Source organism: Patella vulgata, chromosome 3, assembly GCF_932274485.2.
Source record: "Patella vulgata chromosome 3, xgPatVulg1.2, whole genome shotgun sequence".
Classification (NCBI taxonomy): Eukaryota; Metazoa; Mollusca; class Gastropoda; family Patellidae; genus Patella; species Patella vulgata.
In genome coordinates this window covers 40376547-40392937 of record NC_065881.2, presented here as the reverse complement: position 1 = coordinate 40392937, position 16391 = coordinate 40376547, and the positions used below count along the sequence as shown (strand labels likewise).

At 33.6% G+C, this 16391-nt stretch overlaps 1 protein-coding gene across 3 annotated transcripts; it reads left to right on the top strand.

Moving 5' to 3' along the window:
• Positions 1 to 1721: 1721 nt before the first annotated feature.
• On the top strand, positions 1722 to 16157 carry LOC126814559 (AKT-interacting protein). Of its 3 annotated transcripts, none has more exons than XM_050539800.2 (10): positions 1722 to 1797; positions 8759 to 8841; positions 9262 to 9437; positions 9918 to 9982; positions 10257 to 10357; positions 11116 to 11204; positions 11997 to 12095; positions 12560 to 12667; positions 13791 to 13851; positions 14048 to 16157. In XM_050539800.2, the coding sequence occupies exons 2-10, from the start codon at positions 8815 to 8817 to the stop codon at positions 14144 to 14146; spliced, it is 825 nt and encodes a 274-aa protein (XP_050395757.1). In that variant the 5' UTR covers positions 1722 to 1797; positions 8759 to 8814; the 3' UTR covers positions 14147 to 16157. The 3 variants fall into 3 exon arrangements, with proteins under 3 accessions (XP_050395757.1, XP_055955714.1, XP_050395762.1); XM_056099739.1 differs by lacking the exon at positions 1722 to 1797 and adding an exon at positions 3025 to 4396; XM_050539805.2 differs by lacking the exon at positions 1722 to 1797 and adding an exon at positions 5167 to 5254.
• The last annotated feature ends 234 nt before the right edge of the window (positions 16158 to 16391 follow it).

The window sequence follows — 16391 nt, the reverse complement described above, 5'->3', positions numbered from 1 at the left end:
CAGTCGCTCAATAATAAGCAGCATTGGCAATGAACTAAGATGATATCGAGTAGTCATAGCTGTAAAAGAGCCGAATAGTTTTATGTTCGATTTTTGGGACAAAAGTAGTCTGATAATTAGGTATTTTTTCCAACTATTGACTGAGTTTATTGACTGGAAATCCTAGTGGTACTTAGGGGTAATTGACCAAAGTTGTAACCATAGACTATGATATAGAGTTGTGTTAAAAACCTATGGTTGTAAGTTGTAACCATAGAATTTCTATGGTTGTGTAGTGATTTCGTAACTTGACAGGTTTCTAACATTCAGAGTAGGTTTGGCTCTCCCCAACTCAACCACATTAAAGGGGCAATAACACTCTTGCTGGCTTGACAGCTCCAGAAAATAAAAAATAGCCTTATTCTAAGTACTAGATGTGTTAGTGTCTTACGTACCTGTTGTGTAAATTATCCATTAAATCCTATTTTAGTTGTCCAGAGGGTTCAAAAATATTTTTAAATCCAAGTCACATTTGAAAAGCTTTACATCAGGCTTTTCAAATCATTTAGTTGAATTTTTTAAATTTTTTTAAATTAGGTGTGTCTCTAACTCAATATCATCCAAAGTCATACACGTTGAAAATATGAATTATTTGTCAATTCAAATCAACATTGATGTTGTAATCTTACCAGGAAAAGACAGGCTTCTGATATCCAATATTTAAAGACAGAATAAACATTTTACCATTGGTACACGAATCGTGTACCATAGTGCGTTTTAGCGTCATTTGCAACAAGTGACCAGAAAGAACGAGGCTCGACATATTCAACTGGGGAACCTGCTCAATAGACTGGAATCGTGTACCATAGTGCGTTTTAGCGTCATTTGCAACAAGTGACCAGAAAGAACGAGGCTCGACATATTCAACTGGGGAACCTGCTCTAGGCTGCTCAATAGACTGGAATAACCAGACACTAGAAATTGCTATACGGTTGAGACACAGGCCGTATTTCGCTGGACATAACTGATTTGAAATTAAGAGTCAAAACGGAAACAATTGAATGTAAATCAGTTTATATACAATCAAATTACATTATTATATGCGTTGCGACCTATTTGGGTCAATTTCTAGGTCTCAAATATTAGCGATTTAGCTCCTTTGAGATGAAATTTGTATCATCAATTAATTGGAATATTGTAAAGTAGTGCAATTTGTTTACCAGAATAAAGATTGAGACATATTATTCAGTTACAACAAGAGTGGTATTAAGCCTTTAATGGGATGCCTAACTCGACTACCGTACCTATATGGATCGCCCAAAATCTTGCATAATCTTGACGTGCACTGCTGTTGGCCTATATTAAGACTAAGACTACAAAGACTAAGAGGTCTGCGATATCACTTATGTGGAAGCAGACGTTAAACACCAAGAACTACTACTAAGACTAAGAGGGTTGATTAGATGAAGTCAGAAGTGGGGTTTGTTTTATTGCAGATTAGAAATGGTCCCCTGTCTAGCAGACCAGTTGATTTTATGGGTATCACGGTCGCTTATTTAGCAGACCGGGTGATTTTATATACCGGTATTTTTATAGTCTTCTGATGGAGATGTCGATGGGTAGATCCCAATAGCCCTTATCTAACCCTTCCTTCTTTTGGCAATTCACTTCAGTTGTAACTCTAATAATTTGTTCAACTTGATAATCGAGTAACGCTTATGTTTGGAGTTATCTCCCTTACTCTACAGGAGGCGACAGTAGTGTCAAAAAATATTCCAGAAATGCTTATACAAGCTAAAAACATTAACAGATAACTAAGTAAACAACATTTATTTTTAAATTCCATATATACTATTCAAAAAAAGTAGGGGATATTTGATTTTTAAGTGTTATTAAAGTCATCTAATGAAACTGACGAAGAAACAAATGACAAAATGAAATGAAGTTCACATTCATCGATTTATTCCAAATGATCGTTAGACTAAGTAAGGCACAGACTGACCATTATAAGGGTAAAATGATACCCGGGGTCAAACAGCAAAGTTACCACAGCATCACAACCAAGTCAGTAACGGGTAAATCCTCCTCTGTTTGCCAAACAAGCATTGATCCGACGTGGCATACTCCTAATGAGACGTCTAAGGTCATTTTGGTCCAGATTGTCCCATTCCTGTTGCAACGCAGCAGCAAGTTCTTGGACATTGGCAGGACGTTGTTGACGTTGACGTAACCTCTGTCCAAGCATGTCCCAGACATGCTCGATGGGGGAGAGGTCGGAACTCAGTGCTGGCCAAGGTAATGTGGTGATGTTCTGTTGTTGGAGGTAACCTGTAACGATCCTGGCCCTGTGACATCTTGCGTTGTCATCCTGGAAGATGAAACGGCGGCCATGACGTCGTGCGAACGGCACAACATGGACTGCCAAGATGTTGTCCCGGTAGTACTGGCCTGTAACACGCCCTGCAACAACATGTAAAGCCGTTCTTCCAGCAACAGTGATGCCTCCCCACACCATAACAGAACCACCCCCAAATCGATCATGTCTGATGACGTTAACGTCTTGGAAGCGCTCGTTTCGACGACGCCACACCCTCCTACGTCTGTCCCAAAAATCAACAGTGAACCTTGACTCATCTGAAAACATCACATTGCTCCAGCGTCGATTATCCCAGTGTTGACGATCCCTACACCAACGACGTCTTGCCTGAATGTGATGATCTCTCAAACAAGGGACCACGCGAGGACGTCGGGCGCGAAGGTGACCCCTATGCAGTCGATTCCGAATCGTCTGGCCACTCATTCTCACACCATTGTCTGTTTGAAGACGAGCGCTGATCTGATTTGCTGTGATGACACGATTTCTCAAGGCCAAGGTACGGATAAATCGATCCTGGGCTTGAGTTGTCGCCCTTGGTCGACCTGAGCGTGGTCTGTCCTGTACAGATTGTGTATCACGGTATCTGGACCATAGTCTGCTTATGACAGACTGAGAAACATTCATCGTCCGCGCCACAACCGCCTGTGTTGTGCCGATCTGTAGCATGCCAAGGGCACGTAACCTTTCATTTTGGGTAAGCCGACGCATATCAAAATTTGTTTTCTGGTCACTAAAACAATTAAACTGATGTTTCCACCCTGGAATTCAATGCCACAATGACTGTAACATTCAAAGTCAGAGTCGTGCAAATCTTGGGTTGGACCCCCATGATGATCCCAAGCATCACCTGCATTCCATGCGGTAGCTATTGGTGCGTTTGGGCGTCACATGTAACTGGAAATGTTTCTTCTGTTAGGTTCTATAGTGACTTTTTTCGTAGTCATTTGCATATTTGTCCCCCGCCTTTCGAAGAAAGCAGGGGACTATTGAAATGGGTTCGTCCGTCTGTCTGTCTGTCCGTCTGTCTGTCCGTCACACTTTTTGGGACACAATAACTCTCTTCCTAATTGAGCTAGAATGTTCAAACTTGGTGTATGTGTTTATTAGGTCAATGCCTTGATGGAGTTCGAAGATGAGCATTTTCTGCTTAGGGTAAGCAGAGATAAGCAATTTGATTGGTTGATGCTTTGGGACACGATAACTTTCTTCCTAATTGGGCTAGAATGTTCAAACTTGGTGTATGTGTTGATTAGGTCAATGCCTTGATGGAGTTCGAAGATGAGCATTTTCCGCTTAGGGTAAGCAGAGATAAGCAATTTGATTGGTTGATGCTTTGGGACACGATAACTTTTAATTGAGCTAGAATGTTCAAACTTGGTGTATGTGTTTATTAGGTCAATGCCTTGATGGAGTTCGAAGATGAGCATTTTCCGCTTAGGGTAAGCAGAGATAAGCAATTTGATTGGTTGATACTTTGGGGCACGATAACTCTCTTCCTAATTGAGCTAGAATGTTCAAACTTGGTGTATGTGTTGATTAGGTCAATGCCTTGATGGAGTTCGAAGATGAGCATTTTCCGCTTAGGGTAAGCAGAGATAAGCAATTTGATTGGTTGATGCTTTGGGACATGATAACTTTAGTTCTAATTAAGTGAGATTGATGAAACTTGGTGTATAGTTTCATTACAGTAATACCTTGACTAAGTTTGATAATGAGCATTTTCTGCTCAGGGTAAGCAGAGCGATACGCAATTTGATTGGTCGAGGCTTTGGAAGTAAAGATATACTGTTTGATTGTTCAATACTTTGTAAAAGATAATTTGTGATAAATTTATATGTGTCCTCTAATTATTTTCCTATTTCGGCGGGGGACATCAGCCTCACTGTTGGCTTGTTTAGTATTATGCCCCCAAAATCAAATATCCCCTACTTTTTTTGAATAGTATATGGACATTTTAGTTATTTTATAATGTGATACACACCTGTACCCTGTAATAGTGTTTGATATTATTGTGTATCATAATACAAAAAGTTCGACAAGGTAAACACAGCTTGAACTTTGTCTTTGATTGTTTGATTTTCAACATTTTGAACCTTTTACTTACACTAATACTACTACTAGTCACTACACTGTCTGACTGAACCAGATTTCTTCGATTATGAACAAACTACTTCACTTTGGTTATTATAATAAACTTACCTCTGTGTTTGAATGAAATCTCCTCCCGTTAAATAAAATCCATTGCACAATTTTAATTTTAATATCTCATGGAATAAAAAAGTTCTCTTGAAAAATTGAAATCACATAAACTTTAAATCTTTAAAGCTACATGTAAGTCTCTAACTCAATATGCAAACGGTCACTCGATTAACCGGTCACGGTTCGGTTGCACTGTTTTTTGTTTTCATATGATACCTGACTTTCAAACCCAGGAATGATAGCCACCCACAAGGCACAACATTGTTTTCTTTCACAAAAACCACATAAATATTTCAGATAGCACTTGTCATTTGTAATAAGTCGCGAGAAGTTAATGACTCTAAATTCCCCCCCCCCCCTCGAAGTTTTGACATTTGTATACGTTATTAGCACTCGTTGCCAAGCATAAAATAGCCTCAACTGATTGACAGATTAATTGTTTTACAGTATTAACCTCATCACTCCATAAACAAAGTCTCAAAAGGAAACAAGTATGATGTGATGAAATAATATTAAAATAGAATAGTAAAATTGTTTATATGATCACTCAAGTGCGCAATGCTGTGGGGTCAAAGTTGACATACGGGTCACTGGTACCATACGATACAACATGGCTTGTGATAGCAACACGTGTAGTAAATTCTTTGGAATTAGATGATGTTGAATAATCAAACTTATTTTGTATTTAAAAATCCAAAGGTATGCTTTCAAATATTGATTTCATAATTAATCTTATGAAGTATTAGTGAAGCTTTTTTTTTAAAAAAAAAAAATCAACATGATTTCAATTCAACTGCGACTGGTCTATAGGTCACATTTACGTGACCTGTCAGCATGCAAGATGGAGAAATGAAACATCAAGAATGAATGAATGGAATTTGATTAGAACACAGCAGTATTCCATGTAAAATGTCAAACCAAACATTTTTCGATTGTGGAACAAAATGTTTTCGGTGTAGATGAGCTAAGTTTATTTGAAAACGATAATAATGAGCCAATGAAATAAAGTATCGTACTGATTTTTCCTTAAATCAACACCTGATGTGTTCACGTGTTCAGTAGTTATTTTAATAATTAATCTCCAGTGGATATGAAGTTCAGATTTTTATGTTCAACCAGTTTGTTGACAGGGCCCCTTGTTGATGTATCTAATCAGACAGGAAATTACCACATTACACACAAAATGAAGACAAGCATGGCAACACCCGTCTGTGGGCTACGCCCGGGCATAAAATGATATAAATTGTTCGATCGCATTTCCCTACACCTCACTTGCAATTATTTCTATAATCATTGTCTTTAATATATCTTTATCAATAGTCATGGCTACTCGTAGAAAGATTACTAGATCCTTTTTATACGCCCACATTGAAATGTGGTCGTATATTGTCGTCGCCCCAGTCCGTCTGTGCATCCGTCCATCCACATTTGCTTGTGGACGCTCTAGAGGCTTAAGAAGTCTATTGATTTTCGACGATTTCCGATAATTACTGCCAGAGTTATGGCCCTTGATCCCTTCAAAATATCTTGGGGATGCTCTAGAGGCTAAAGATAATATTCGATTGACTTTAAATTTATACACAGTGTTTAAGGTCATGAGACGAAGAAGCCTATTGATTTTCCGCAATTTCCGATAATTACAGCCAGAGTTATGGCCCTTGATGACTTCCAAATATCTTGTGGATGCTCTAGAGGCAAAAGATAATATCCGATTAACTTTAAATTTATGGATGCTCTAGAGGCAAAAGATAATATCCGATTAACTTTAAATTTATACACAGTGTTTAAGGTCATGAGACGAAGAAGCCTATTGATTTTCAGTGATTTCCGATAATTATTATCAGAGTTATGGCCCTTGATCACTTCAAAAAATCTTGTGGAGGCTCTAGAGGAGAAAGTTAATATCCGATTGACTTTGAATTTATACACAGTGTTTAAGGTCATGAGACGAAGAAGCCTAAAGATTTTCAGTGATTTCCGATAATTACGGTCATTGATCACTTTGAAAAATCATATGGATGCTCTAGAGGCTAAAGTTAATATCCGATTGACTTCAAATTTATACAAAGTGTTTAAGGCCCTGAGACGAAGAAGCATATGGATTTTCAGCAATTTCCAATAATTACCGCCAGAGTTATGGCCCTTGATCACTTCCAAATATATTGTGGATGCTCTGGAGGCTAAAGATAATATCCAATTGACTTTAAATTTACACACAGAACAATTCAACTGGGTCGGTGTTAATAAGTGCCTTATGATTGTTTACTAGGTTTTGTTCACCTAAATCAAAAGTCTACTGCTTGATCGGGTGATCTAAAGATGTGTGACCAATAATCCTTTCTGAAAAAAAAAACAACAAAAAATTGCAATAATAAATTACATTTCTAATAAAAAGTATTAATTGAGCAGGGGTTACTGCCAGATTTTTATACGCCCAAATTTTCATGTGGACGTATATTGTCGTCGCCCCTGTATGGCCGGCGGTACGGACGTCCGTCCACAATTGTTTGTGGACACTCTACAGGTCCCAATTTTTTATCCCATCCTGGTTCCTTTCGATATTGGCATGTATTGGACCAAAACTTCATGGACTATGGCGCCTGATTGTACGAAAAATCACATTTTTAGCTTGTGGACCCAATAGAGGTCACAATTGTTATCTGATTTTGTTGAAATTTGAAATGTAAGTTTATAACCCAAAGATCTGGGTTCCTTTCGATATTCACGATTATCAGACCGTAACTTCCTGAATTATGGCCCCTGACTATATGAAAAATCGCGTAAAAATTTTATTCCAATTTAAAAAATCGTTTGAGTATATCACCATTACACCTTAATGACGGTTGAGTTCGAAGTTTCATGAAAATCAGACCCAAACTTGTGCGCAAACAATGTAAAAATATGGTATTTCAAGGTTGTGGACTCTCTAGAGCTCACAATTTTTGATCCGATTTTGATAAAACTTGAAATACATGTTTATAACCCAAAGATCTTATGGTTCCATTCGATATTTGCGCATATCGGACCGTAACTTCCTGAATTATGGCCCTTGACTATATGAAAAATTGCGTTTTTGCTTGTGGTCCCTCTAGAGGTCACAATTATTATCTGATTTAAAAAACGTTTTAGTATATCACTGTTACACCCTAATGATGGTTGAGTTTGAAATTCGTGAAAATCGTACCAAAACTGCTGGACAAAATGGCCACCCCTCGTACGCAAATAGTGTAAATATATGGTATATCAAGGTTGTGGAAGTCACAATTTTGATCTGATTTTGATGAAATTTGAAATAGATCTTTATAACCCAAAGACCTTGGTTTCTTTCGATATTCGCGCATATCGGATCGTAACTTCCTGAATTATGGCCCTTGATTGTTTGAAAAATTGCTTTTTGTTTAGCTTGTTCTCTATCCATCTGTTGCAAAATGTGGGCGTATCCTGCCTGGCAGCCGCTGGTTTCAGGCTGCCATGGACCCCCTAAATTATTATGTAAATATCGACCAATCTGTCTATTTTTTTTGCATAGACTGTTTTTTTCGGGAATAGGAACAGATTAGAAAAAGGGGAAGGGGGGCTGAAAATTTTCAAAAATCGAGGGGCTATAGATGCACCCTAATGTAAAGAGGGAAGTATTGCTTTAAAACCATGTACATAATTATTATAGCCACTAGGTGAGATATTTATATGGTGCATGATATAATTTAACATGTAAAACCTGTAGGCCTATGATACTTGTGATAAAATAATCCCCTGAATTAAGTGTGATTTCCAAGTGGAAATTAAATACATCAATCATGTGACATATTGATCTACAACTTCTATATAATGTTACAGAACACACCACAGTCAATTAACATTGCCACCACTGTACAATTAATATTATTACTCTTGATCAGAATTTTATTATCCTTCCATACTTCATACAAGTATGGCCCACTGACAAAAGTAAACACTTGTTTGGAGTAAAAATAGAGATAGTTGTGGCACTAAGTAACTTATTATTTTATATTAACACTGTATTAAACTTATTGCAATTTTATAGATGGCGTGTGCTTTGAAGTAAAGTATTTTTATGTGTTAGATATTAAATGAGGTATAGTAGAATTATTGATATTCCTGATTGTTATTATTCTAAAAACTGATTATTGATTAATGACGCTGTAGGGACAAAATAACTAATTTATTGTATCTATTATTCAGATAATCGTGTAGCAATGACACAGTAGCCTGTGTTATAATATGAACTGAAACTGGCAATGTCTCAGACCCCGTTGTCTGCTCAGGTAATTTAAATTTTATTGTATTTTTGTATCACTTAATTAATAACATTTCTAGTTGTCTTGACTTTGGTCAGTCCAAATTGCTATGGTATGAACAAATAATTGAAGTGATATGAAAAATAAAAAAATAAAAAAAAAATAGTTCATTTGAAGAAAACCCACATCATTCATAATAAAAAAAAATTCAGTAATTGAATTAAATTGACACTATTTGACAAACAGAATTATTATAATGGATTTATATAAATTAGAAATATGAAAATAATAAAATCTTTTAAAAGAAATGAAACAAGATAGATAATTAGTAATTGCCTTCCATTATAGTCTTTCATGTCATGGTAATGAACAGATGAGTTATATAAACTGTTAATGTGTAATTAACATATATATTGTCTGTATTAATCTATTATTCATTATATATAGAAAGTGTTATCTGTAGCAGAAGTGAAGCCACCTGTTCATACTACTAATCAACAACCACTTACACCTAGAATTATTACACAGTCACCAGGAATTCATTCTAACAACAGTATGCCTACTATTAACGCAATAGATGGTTATGATCCCTACTTTCAGGAATACAGTCTTATGGCTGAATAGTAAGTTTTATAATTATTTATTGATTACAATTGCTGAGTTCATTTTTCTGTCTAAATGTAGACATCAAAAAATGACTTTAATTTGGATAAAAATTATTTAAATTTAATGCATTGATCTTCTTTGTAAAGCAAGCAACTGTTTGTATTTAATAGTTTGGGTCTACTAATTGAACCAGGGTTGAGATAAAACTGATTTTTTTTTATAGTTGTTTCAATGACGACAGTTTAAGCCAAAAGCAAAACTAAAGCTGTTGCCCTTCTGACTTCCACTAATATTTTTAAAGAAAATGTAATTGTATCGATTTAACTCTATTGAACATTTTTAGATAGTCTTTAACAGGTATTTCAATCTTTGTTGTCTAGAGTTTTAGCTGGTACTTTTTTTGGCATGGTTAATAGATATTATATAAGCTATACTGTATATACTGGTATCACAACTTTTTAAATTTAAATTGTCTATATATATCATTTATCTTACAGTAATCAGGTACAAAACCAGAAAATACCTGGTGTTTATGTGATGCCATCAGCATTATCACCTTTTGGTAAGTTTTATTTGTGAATACATTACATTTCCCCCCTGGCACAATTTCAGTGAATGTTGTAGTATGGTTGACTTATGTTTCAATATTGTCCTCAGTAATACCAGCAAGTCGTCAAGTTCTGGAGAGGGGTCCAAATGAATAGAATATTGTTTAATATTAAAATAAAAAGTGCCCATGGCTTTAATGTGAAATACATATTGAGTACATTAAAATGAAATATTATTATTGCTAAAAAAATGGAAAAAAAACAATAATTGTTATGTACCATTTTCAGTATGGAATGGTTTTATATTTGTTAGAGAAGGATTATATCAAGAAGGCGTGTTTCGTTTTACTATGACCATTCCAGATACATATCCTGATAGTGATTGTCCTGTAAGTTATCATTTACTACTTATCAATGTTATCACATTCACAAAGACTGATATTTGGGGGGGGGGGGGGCCATTAAACTGTTTAGATATTGTAGTTTTCAAACTTTCAAAATCCCTATATTGTTTAGAAACTTTTAAAGTCCCTCAAATTGAGTCAGATGATGATTAGCAGTCTTAAAATGCATATTTTACATCGTTAAAATTATAGTGCTGTAAGTTGAGACTGTCATTTAAATCAGATACATTTACTTATATTTACAGATTAATTATGCAAGAGCAAAGTCCTCTTATTACAAGTCTTTCTTTAGGCCTGAAATGTAATCTAAATTATCAATTAGACATTAATTAACTTATCCAGACCATAATAAACTCTCAATGTCAAGGCTAGCCTTCGATGTTGGCTGGATTAGATTCCTATATGCCGCTAACGGCTATTGATAATTAAATCAAAAAAAAGTGGATAATCGAGACTATGCTGTTTATATTAATGATTTTAGTAATGATGACCGAGACTATGCAAAAATTTCACCTGCTTCTTTCTCGGCTCATAGTGGATCAATTTGACTGAAATTTTCTGCAAATTACCTTTACACTATCTAGTTTTTAACTATTATAGCGAGAACTGCCATCTCTTTATCTTATCTTCCATAATGTATCTTTAATTGACTTTTTAATTATTGTTATTTATACTTTAGTTTAAATACCATAACTATATTTTTATAGCATTGCTGTGTTTAACCCTCTATATTTCATTTTCAGCAACTTCTTTTTGATTTTCCAATCTTCCATCCTATTATTCATCCTGTAACAGGAGATTTAGATGTAAAAAGAGGATTTCCCAAGTGGAGGTATTCAGTCTTATAATATTATTCTTTATTGTCACCCGCTTTTCGAAGAAAGCAGGGGACTATTAAAATGATCTGTCTGTCTGCGCCTGTGTCCGTCTGTCTGTCTGTCTGCCCGTCACACTTTTTGCGACACAATAACTCTCTTTCTAACTGAGGTAGAATGTTCAAAAATGATGTAGGCGTTCATTAGGTGAATGTCTTGATGGAGTTCAATGATGAACATTGTCTGCTTACGGTGGTTGATGCTTTGGGGCACGATAACTGGTTTCTGCTTAGGCTAAGGAACGATAAGCAATTTGATTGGTCAAGACTTTGGAACATAACAACTCTGCTTTTAATTGAGGTAGAATGTTTGATGTAGATGTTCATTAGGTGAATGTCTTGACTGAGTTCAATGATTAACATTTTGAGCTAAAGCTAAGCAGAGCTAATCAATTACATTGGTCGATGCTTTGGAACAAGATAATCTTGATTCTATCTGATAGAGAGTGATGAAACTTAGTGTATAGATAGTTTGATTGCTCGATACTTTTGAAAAAAATAAATGTGCGATTAATTAATTAATGTGTCATCTATTTATTTTGTGATTTCGGTGGGGGACATCTGCCTCACTGTTGGCTTGTATTATAGTATTTACACAATGGTTGAAATAGGTAATTCCCATACTGGATTCTATAGTTGAAGTTCAAGCCTTGTTTATTTCTAGAAAACTATTTATTTTATGATATATTTTCAAAAAGTTCATTTTAGTGAAAATATAAATACTTGTAATGGTTGTAATATTTCTTTCAGACGTAATGTAAATCATTTATGGCAGATTTTAATGTATGTAAGAAGAATATTTTATAAAATAGATACTGCTAATCCATGGAATAAAGAAGCAGCTAATTTGTAAGATTTTGTTTCATTTCAATTTTGAATCTTTTTTTCACAATTTTACCATTTTAACCAATACATAATACCCAGTTATCTGGATGTTGTCTTGACTGTGTAAATATTCCATCTCAATTTTATGATTTGTGACATATAGATATATACCGGTAGCCAAAATTTGTAAGTTAAAATGGAGATAATAGCAAACATCTATAGGAAATCTGATGAAAGATTTAAAATAACCATTTTGTGAACAAAGTCACAGGATTTGATCCATTTTGATGTTCTACAATTCTGGAATATATTAGTTATTCATGATGGTTATGAGACTTCAAAGACCTTCAGTGAATTTAGTAAACAATATAGATTTGTGAATGCCCATGAGAGAACTTAACCTTTTCATTCTGCATAGACTTTTCTGTGTAACGGAAATTTGTTGTTGAGTAATTGTAGAAAATAGACAGGTTTTTTTTGGGTTTTAGATATGAACAAGATATGGATTTATTTAAAAAGAAAGTTGCAGAAACAGTTCGTGTTTCTCAAGAAAATGTAAAAAAAAAACCATCATCAGATGATCCATATGCATTAAAGTAAGTTAATATTCATTAGATCTTGGGATAAAACAGAGCTTCACATCTTAAAATTCATGGGAAGCTGAAAAAAATTCTCCTGGGATTGAAAAAAATTGAAAATCACTCTCCTGCAATCGCGGTCAGAAGATGACATGTGCATTCATATGTAATGTTCTTTATTTGAAGAATAAAACACTATATTGCTATTATCATGTTTCTTTTATATTTTAAATAAAACAGAAAAATAGATGCACCTCAATATTATGTCAATAATATTCCTCAATACTTGTAGTTCATAATGTCTAAACATCGTTTATATTCTTTATAAAATAGTATTTTAAAATTCATAAATAGCTAAAATCACTCGTCAAAAGGCATGACAATCGATTTCCACGTATTATCGGGTCTTGTTTGTTATTCACACCTGTGTCAAGCCTAAAGTTTTCCCTCCAAAATTAACCAGCTTACTATTTTTGTAGTGTGAAATGCTGTATATGGTAAACAAAGTGTAGTATTTTCATGTGAGATCGCAGGATAATACCACTATTGCTGAGAATTTCAAAATGTCTTGGCAAAAGTTGTGCATTATGGATTAGCAGAAAATAAGTTAACTGTTGTTTATTATAATAGCTAATAATAGGGAGCACTTTCGGATGGGTATAGTTTTGTTGTGTTAGGCACATTTAGTTACCCAGTCAATGTTTCTTTGGCTTGGAAAATTATTAAAATGGCGTAAGAAAATGATTATTAAAACATTCTGTGATCGTGATTGACATCAGTACTGAGATAATTAATGGGAAGTAAGTACGAAGTAGACATGAATAACACCCGCCGAGGCCAAGCGATGTAGCCAAGAGCGATGGCGTGTCTAAAACGTGAAGGCCACGATAAAATCAATTATATTTCTTATGATAATTTCTACTTTAACTACCAAATCTTCCATTAGAAACAGGTAGAATTGTTTGGAGCTTGCATGTTTAAAGTATAGTTTATTGACAAAATGGCTATCTTTCAGTAAGAGGAAGCATATATGAAATAATGAAGACCTTATTTTGATGTATATATCAATGTGATCATATACATTTTGCCATAATGTAAAAGTAGTTTAATTTATAAAAGACAACATATTAATATATTTCAGTATTAGTCCATTAGATGATGAAACATATCAAGAAGCTAGGAAACAAATGTTACATCTTGGGGTAATTATTATAATGTTGATATTTGATAATCAGTCTCACGAGTTTGTGAAATTTTAGTTTATGTTTATTTAAGTTTAAAATGTTGTAAAAGGATAAAAAAAATTTGATGAAAAAATTTTCATAAAAAAATAATGAAAAAGTAATATTTGTATATGTAAGTTGAGAATAATGTAATATTTAACAAACTATATTACAGAGAAGTGCAAGTGAAGAATCTAATAGACCCAGTGGTTTGTCATGGATGCATCCAGGTTCATCACAGATATTCTCACGTGAAGATGCAGCTTCAGCATAAAGAATACAAATGGAAAGATTGTTATTTTATATCTTGTTAAATTATTTATTTGTCTTTAATAGAATACAACATATATATAATATATATCGACTTATTATCTATTTACTTTTAAATAGAATTGAATAAGTTGTGTCCAGATTGTCAAAGAAGAAATTAAATTTAATAATTGATAAATTACTACATGATGAAAATTATGCTTTTTATATGGAAGAATATCAAAATTCTTAGGGTGATGTACAGAATCAAGAGGCAAAGTAAAAAAAAAAATGAGCATTGAAATTAGTAATACTGGTAATGGATCACATTTAACATATGATTTCAAATTATTTTAGGATATGGTTGTAACAGAAATATTTGTTTTATATATTATCTATAACTGGGTTATGGTGTATAAGATTTTGATACTATATACATGATACTGATCATAATACTCATATCTTCATTTTAGGTGTCTCAAATCATTCATAATTTATCATGTGGAAAGCGAGAATTTCGCTTACATGTACTTTTTTTTTTCAATAATAAGTTAACCTGTGAGTACTGTTTGTTAATATTTGCTTAAGGAAATGTGTATGCAACTAATTTTCATAATTAGCTCATAATTTGATTGAACTCTTGCCATCATGGTGTCTCATATTATTAGTGAAAATCTACAAAATTAATTTCTAAAATATACTAAGACACAATGATTATAGGCTGGACATTAACCGACACAAGAAAATCTATAATCCATGGAGGCCATAACAACTTTACTTTGCATTGAAACTTAGGCATACCGGTATTGCCCCATATATTCTCAAATGGCCATTAGAGCACTGCCACAGTGTTTTGGTTCAAGAAGTCTATGGAAACGTGCTGTATATACTCAAACATTGAATCAGAATTGGTCATGCCCTCTTGAATAAACTCAATGGCACATCCTCAGTGTCAACCGTGGCATATCGTTGCGTCTTCCACAGAACTGTAGGAATTGTATTGACCCGAGCATTTTAAAACCATATTTCCTGTCCCATGCATGCAATATGATATTGTGGTTTTCAAAATTCTGATATTGTTAAATTCCATTTTTTGTATTTAAGAGAATTGATAGATTTACACGATCGTGGTCTGTGGTTACATTCAGAATTGCAAGATTAAAGTGTTGCTTTCCAATGAGATTTACAATTATTCATTTATTAAAGTGGTTCATTTTCATCGTGTCTATGTATAAATTATTTGCTAAGAGCAGACTGCTCTATACCCTTTGTCGTCTTGGACAATAATATATTCTTTGATAACTTGTTTTGAAATGTTCAACATGTATCATCTGTCTCCAACATTGTTTATATGTCTACCTGTTAATTACCTCCTTCATTTATAAGTCCTAAATTAGGTCAGATGTCTTCTTTGTGCAATATAACACAATGGAACAAGTTTTATATTTGTATAAATTGATCATCCGATATGTGTTCAATCATTCAATTCATTGATGTGTAAATTGCTAAATCTTCAACTTTGCCACTGCATATATATTTGCAAAAGTTTTAAAATTTATACATTCATGCATAGGTTACAATTTTTACATTATGTTAAGAATTTAAATTATGTATATACTATATACAATAATTATACCCTAAGCAGAAATGTTCTTGACCAAAATGAAAATACATGTAGCTTAAAAGATATATGTAATATAAGCTTTAAAGCTGTTGATATGCTTCAAATTTTTGATTATTAGATATTCTTTTAGTTTTTGTTGTTTTTGTTATTTCTTTTTACCAATATATAGAAATATTGATTTTCAATAGCTTGGGGTTTTCTGTTCAGGTTAGTGCTTAATAATTGTCTGAAAAGAATGATTGTGTCCATCCTCATTGTGTGGCATCCTTTTATATATTTATTGTGCCTTTAATTGATATACAAATATTATTATAAAACTTTGTACTTTACCTATATAATAATGTATATAAAACATGTTAAGTCTTCAATATTGACTCTTATAGTAATTTAAATAAACTTTTGTAGAATATGATACATATAATTTACTCAAATCAATTTTTGTAGAAAATATCAAAATAAACATAGTTTATAAACACCAGAAATGTTATATATTATTAAAGATGCATTATGTAAGAGATAAATTTACCTATTGCAGGGTTTTTTTTATTTTGGCTTCGAATGTTATATAAATTATTATTTAGACATTTATTAACATGACAAGTCTATAATCAAATCTCTAGGACATAGAAATGTGTTATATATTATT

Bases quoted from the DNA above. Each gene is read 5' to 3' on its own strand.
- LOC126814559 (XM_050539800.2), top strand. From the start codon at position 8,815: ATGTCTCAGACCCCGTTGTCTGCTCAG. The intron at 11,205-11,996 runs GTATTCAGTCTT...TATTTCTTTCAG, and splicing joins AGAGGATTTCCCAAGTGGAG to ACGTAATGTAAATCATTTAT. The intron at 12,096-12,559 runs GTAAGATTTTGT...TTTGGGTTTTAG, and splicing joins AATAAAGAAGCAGCTAATTT to ATATGAACAAGATATGGATT.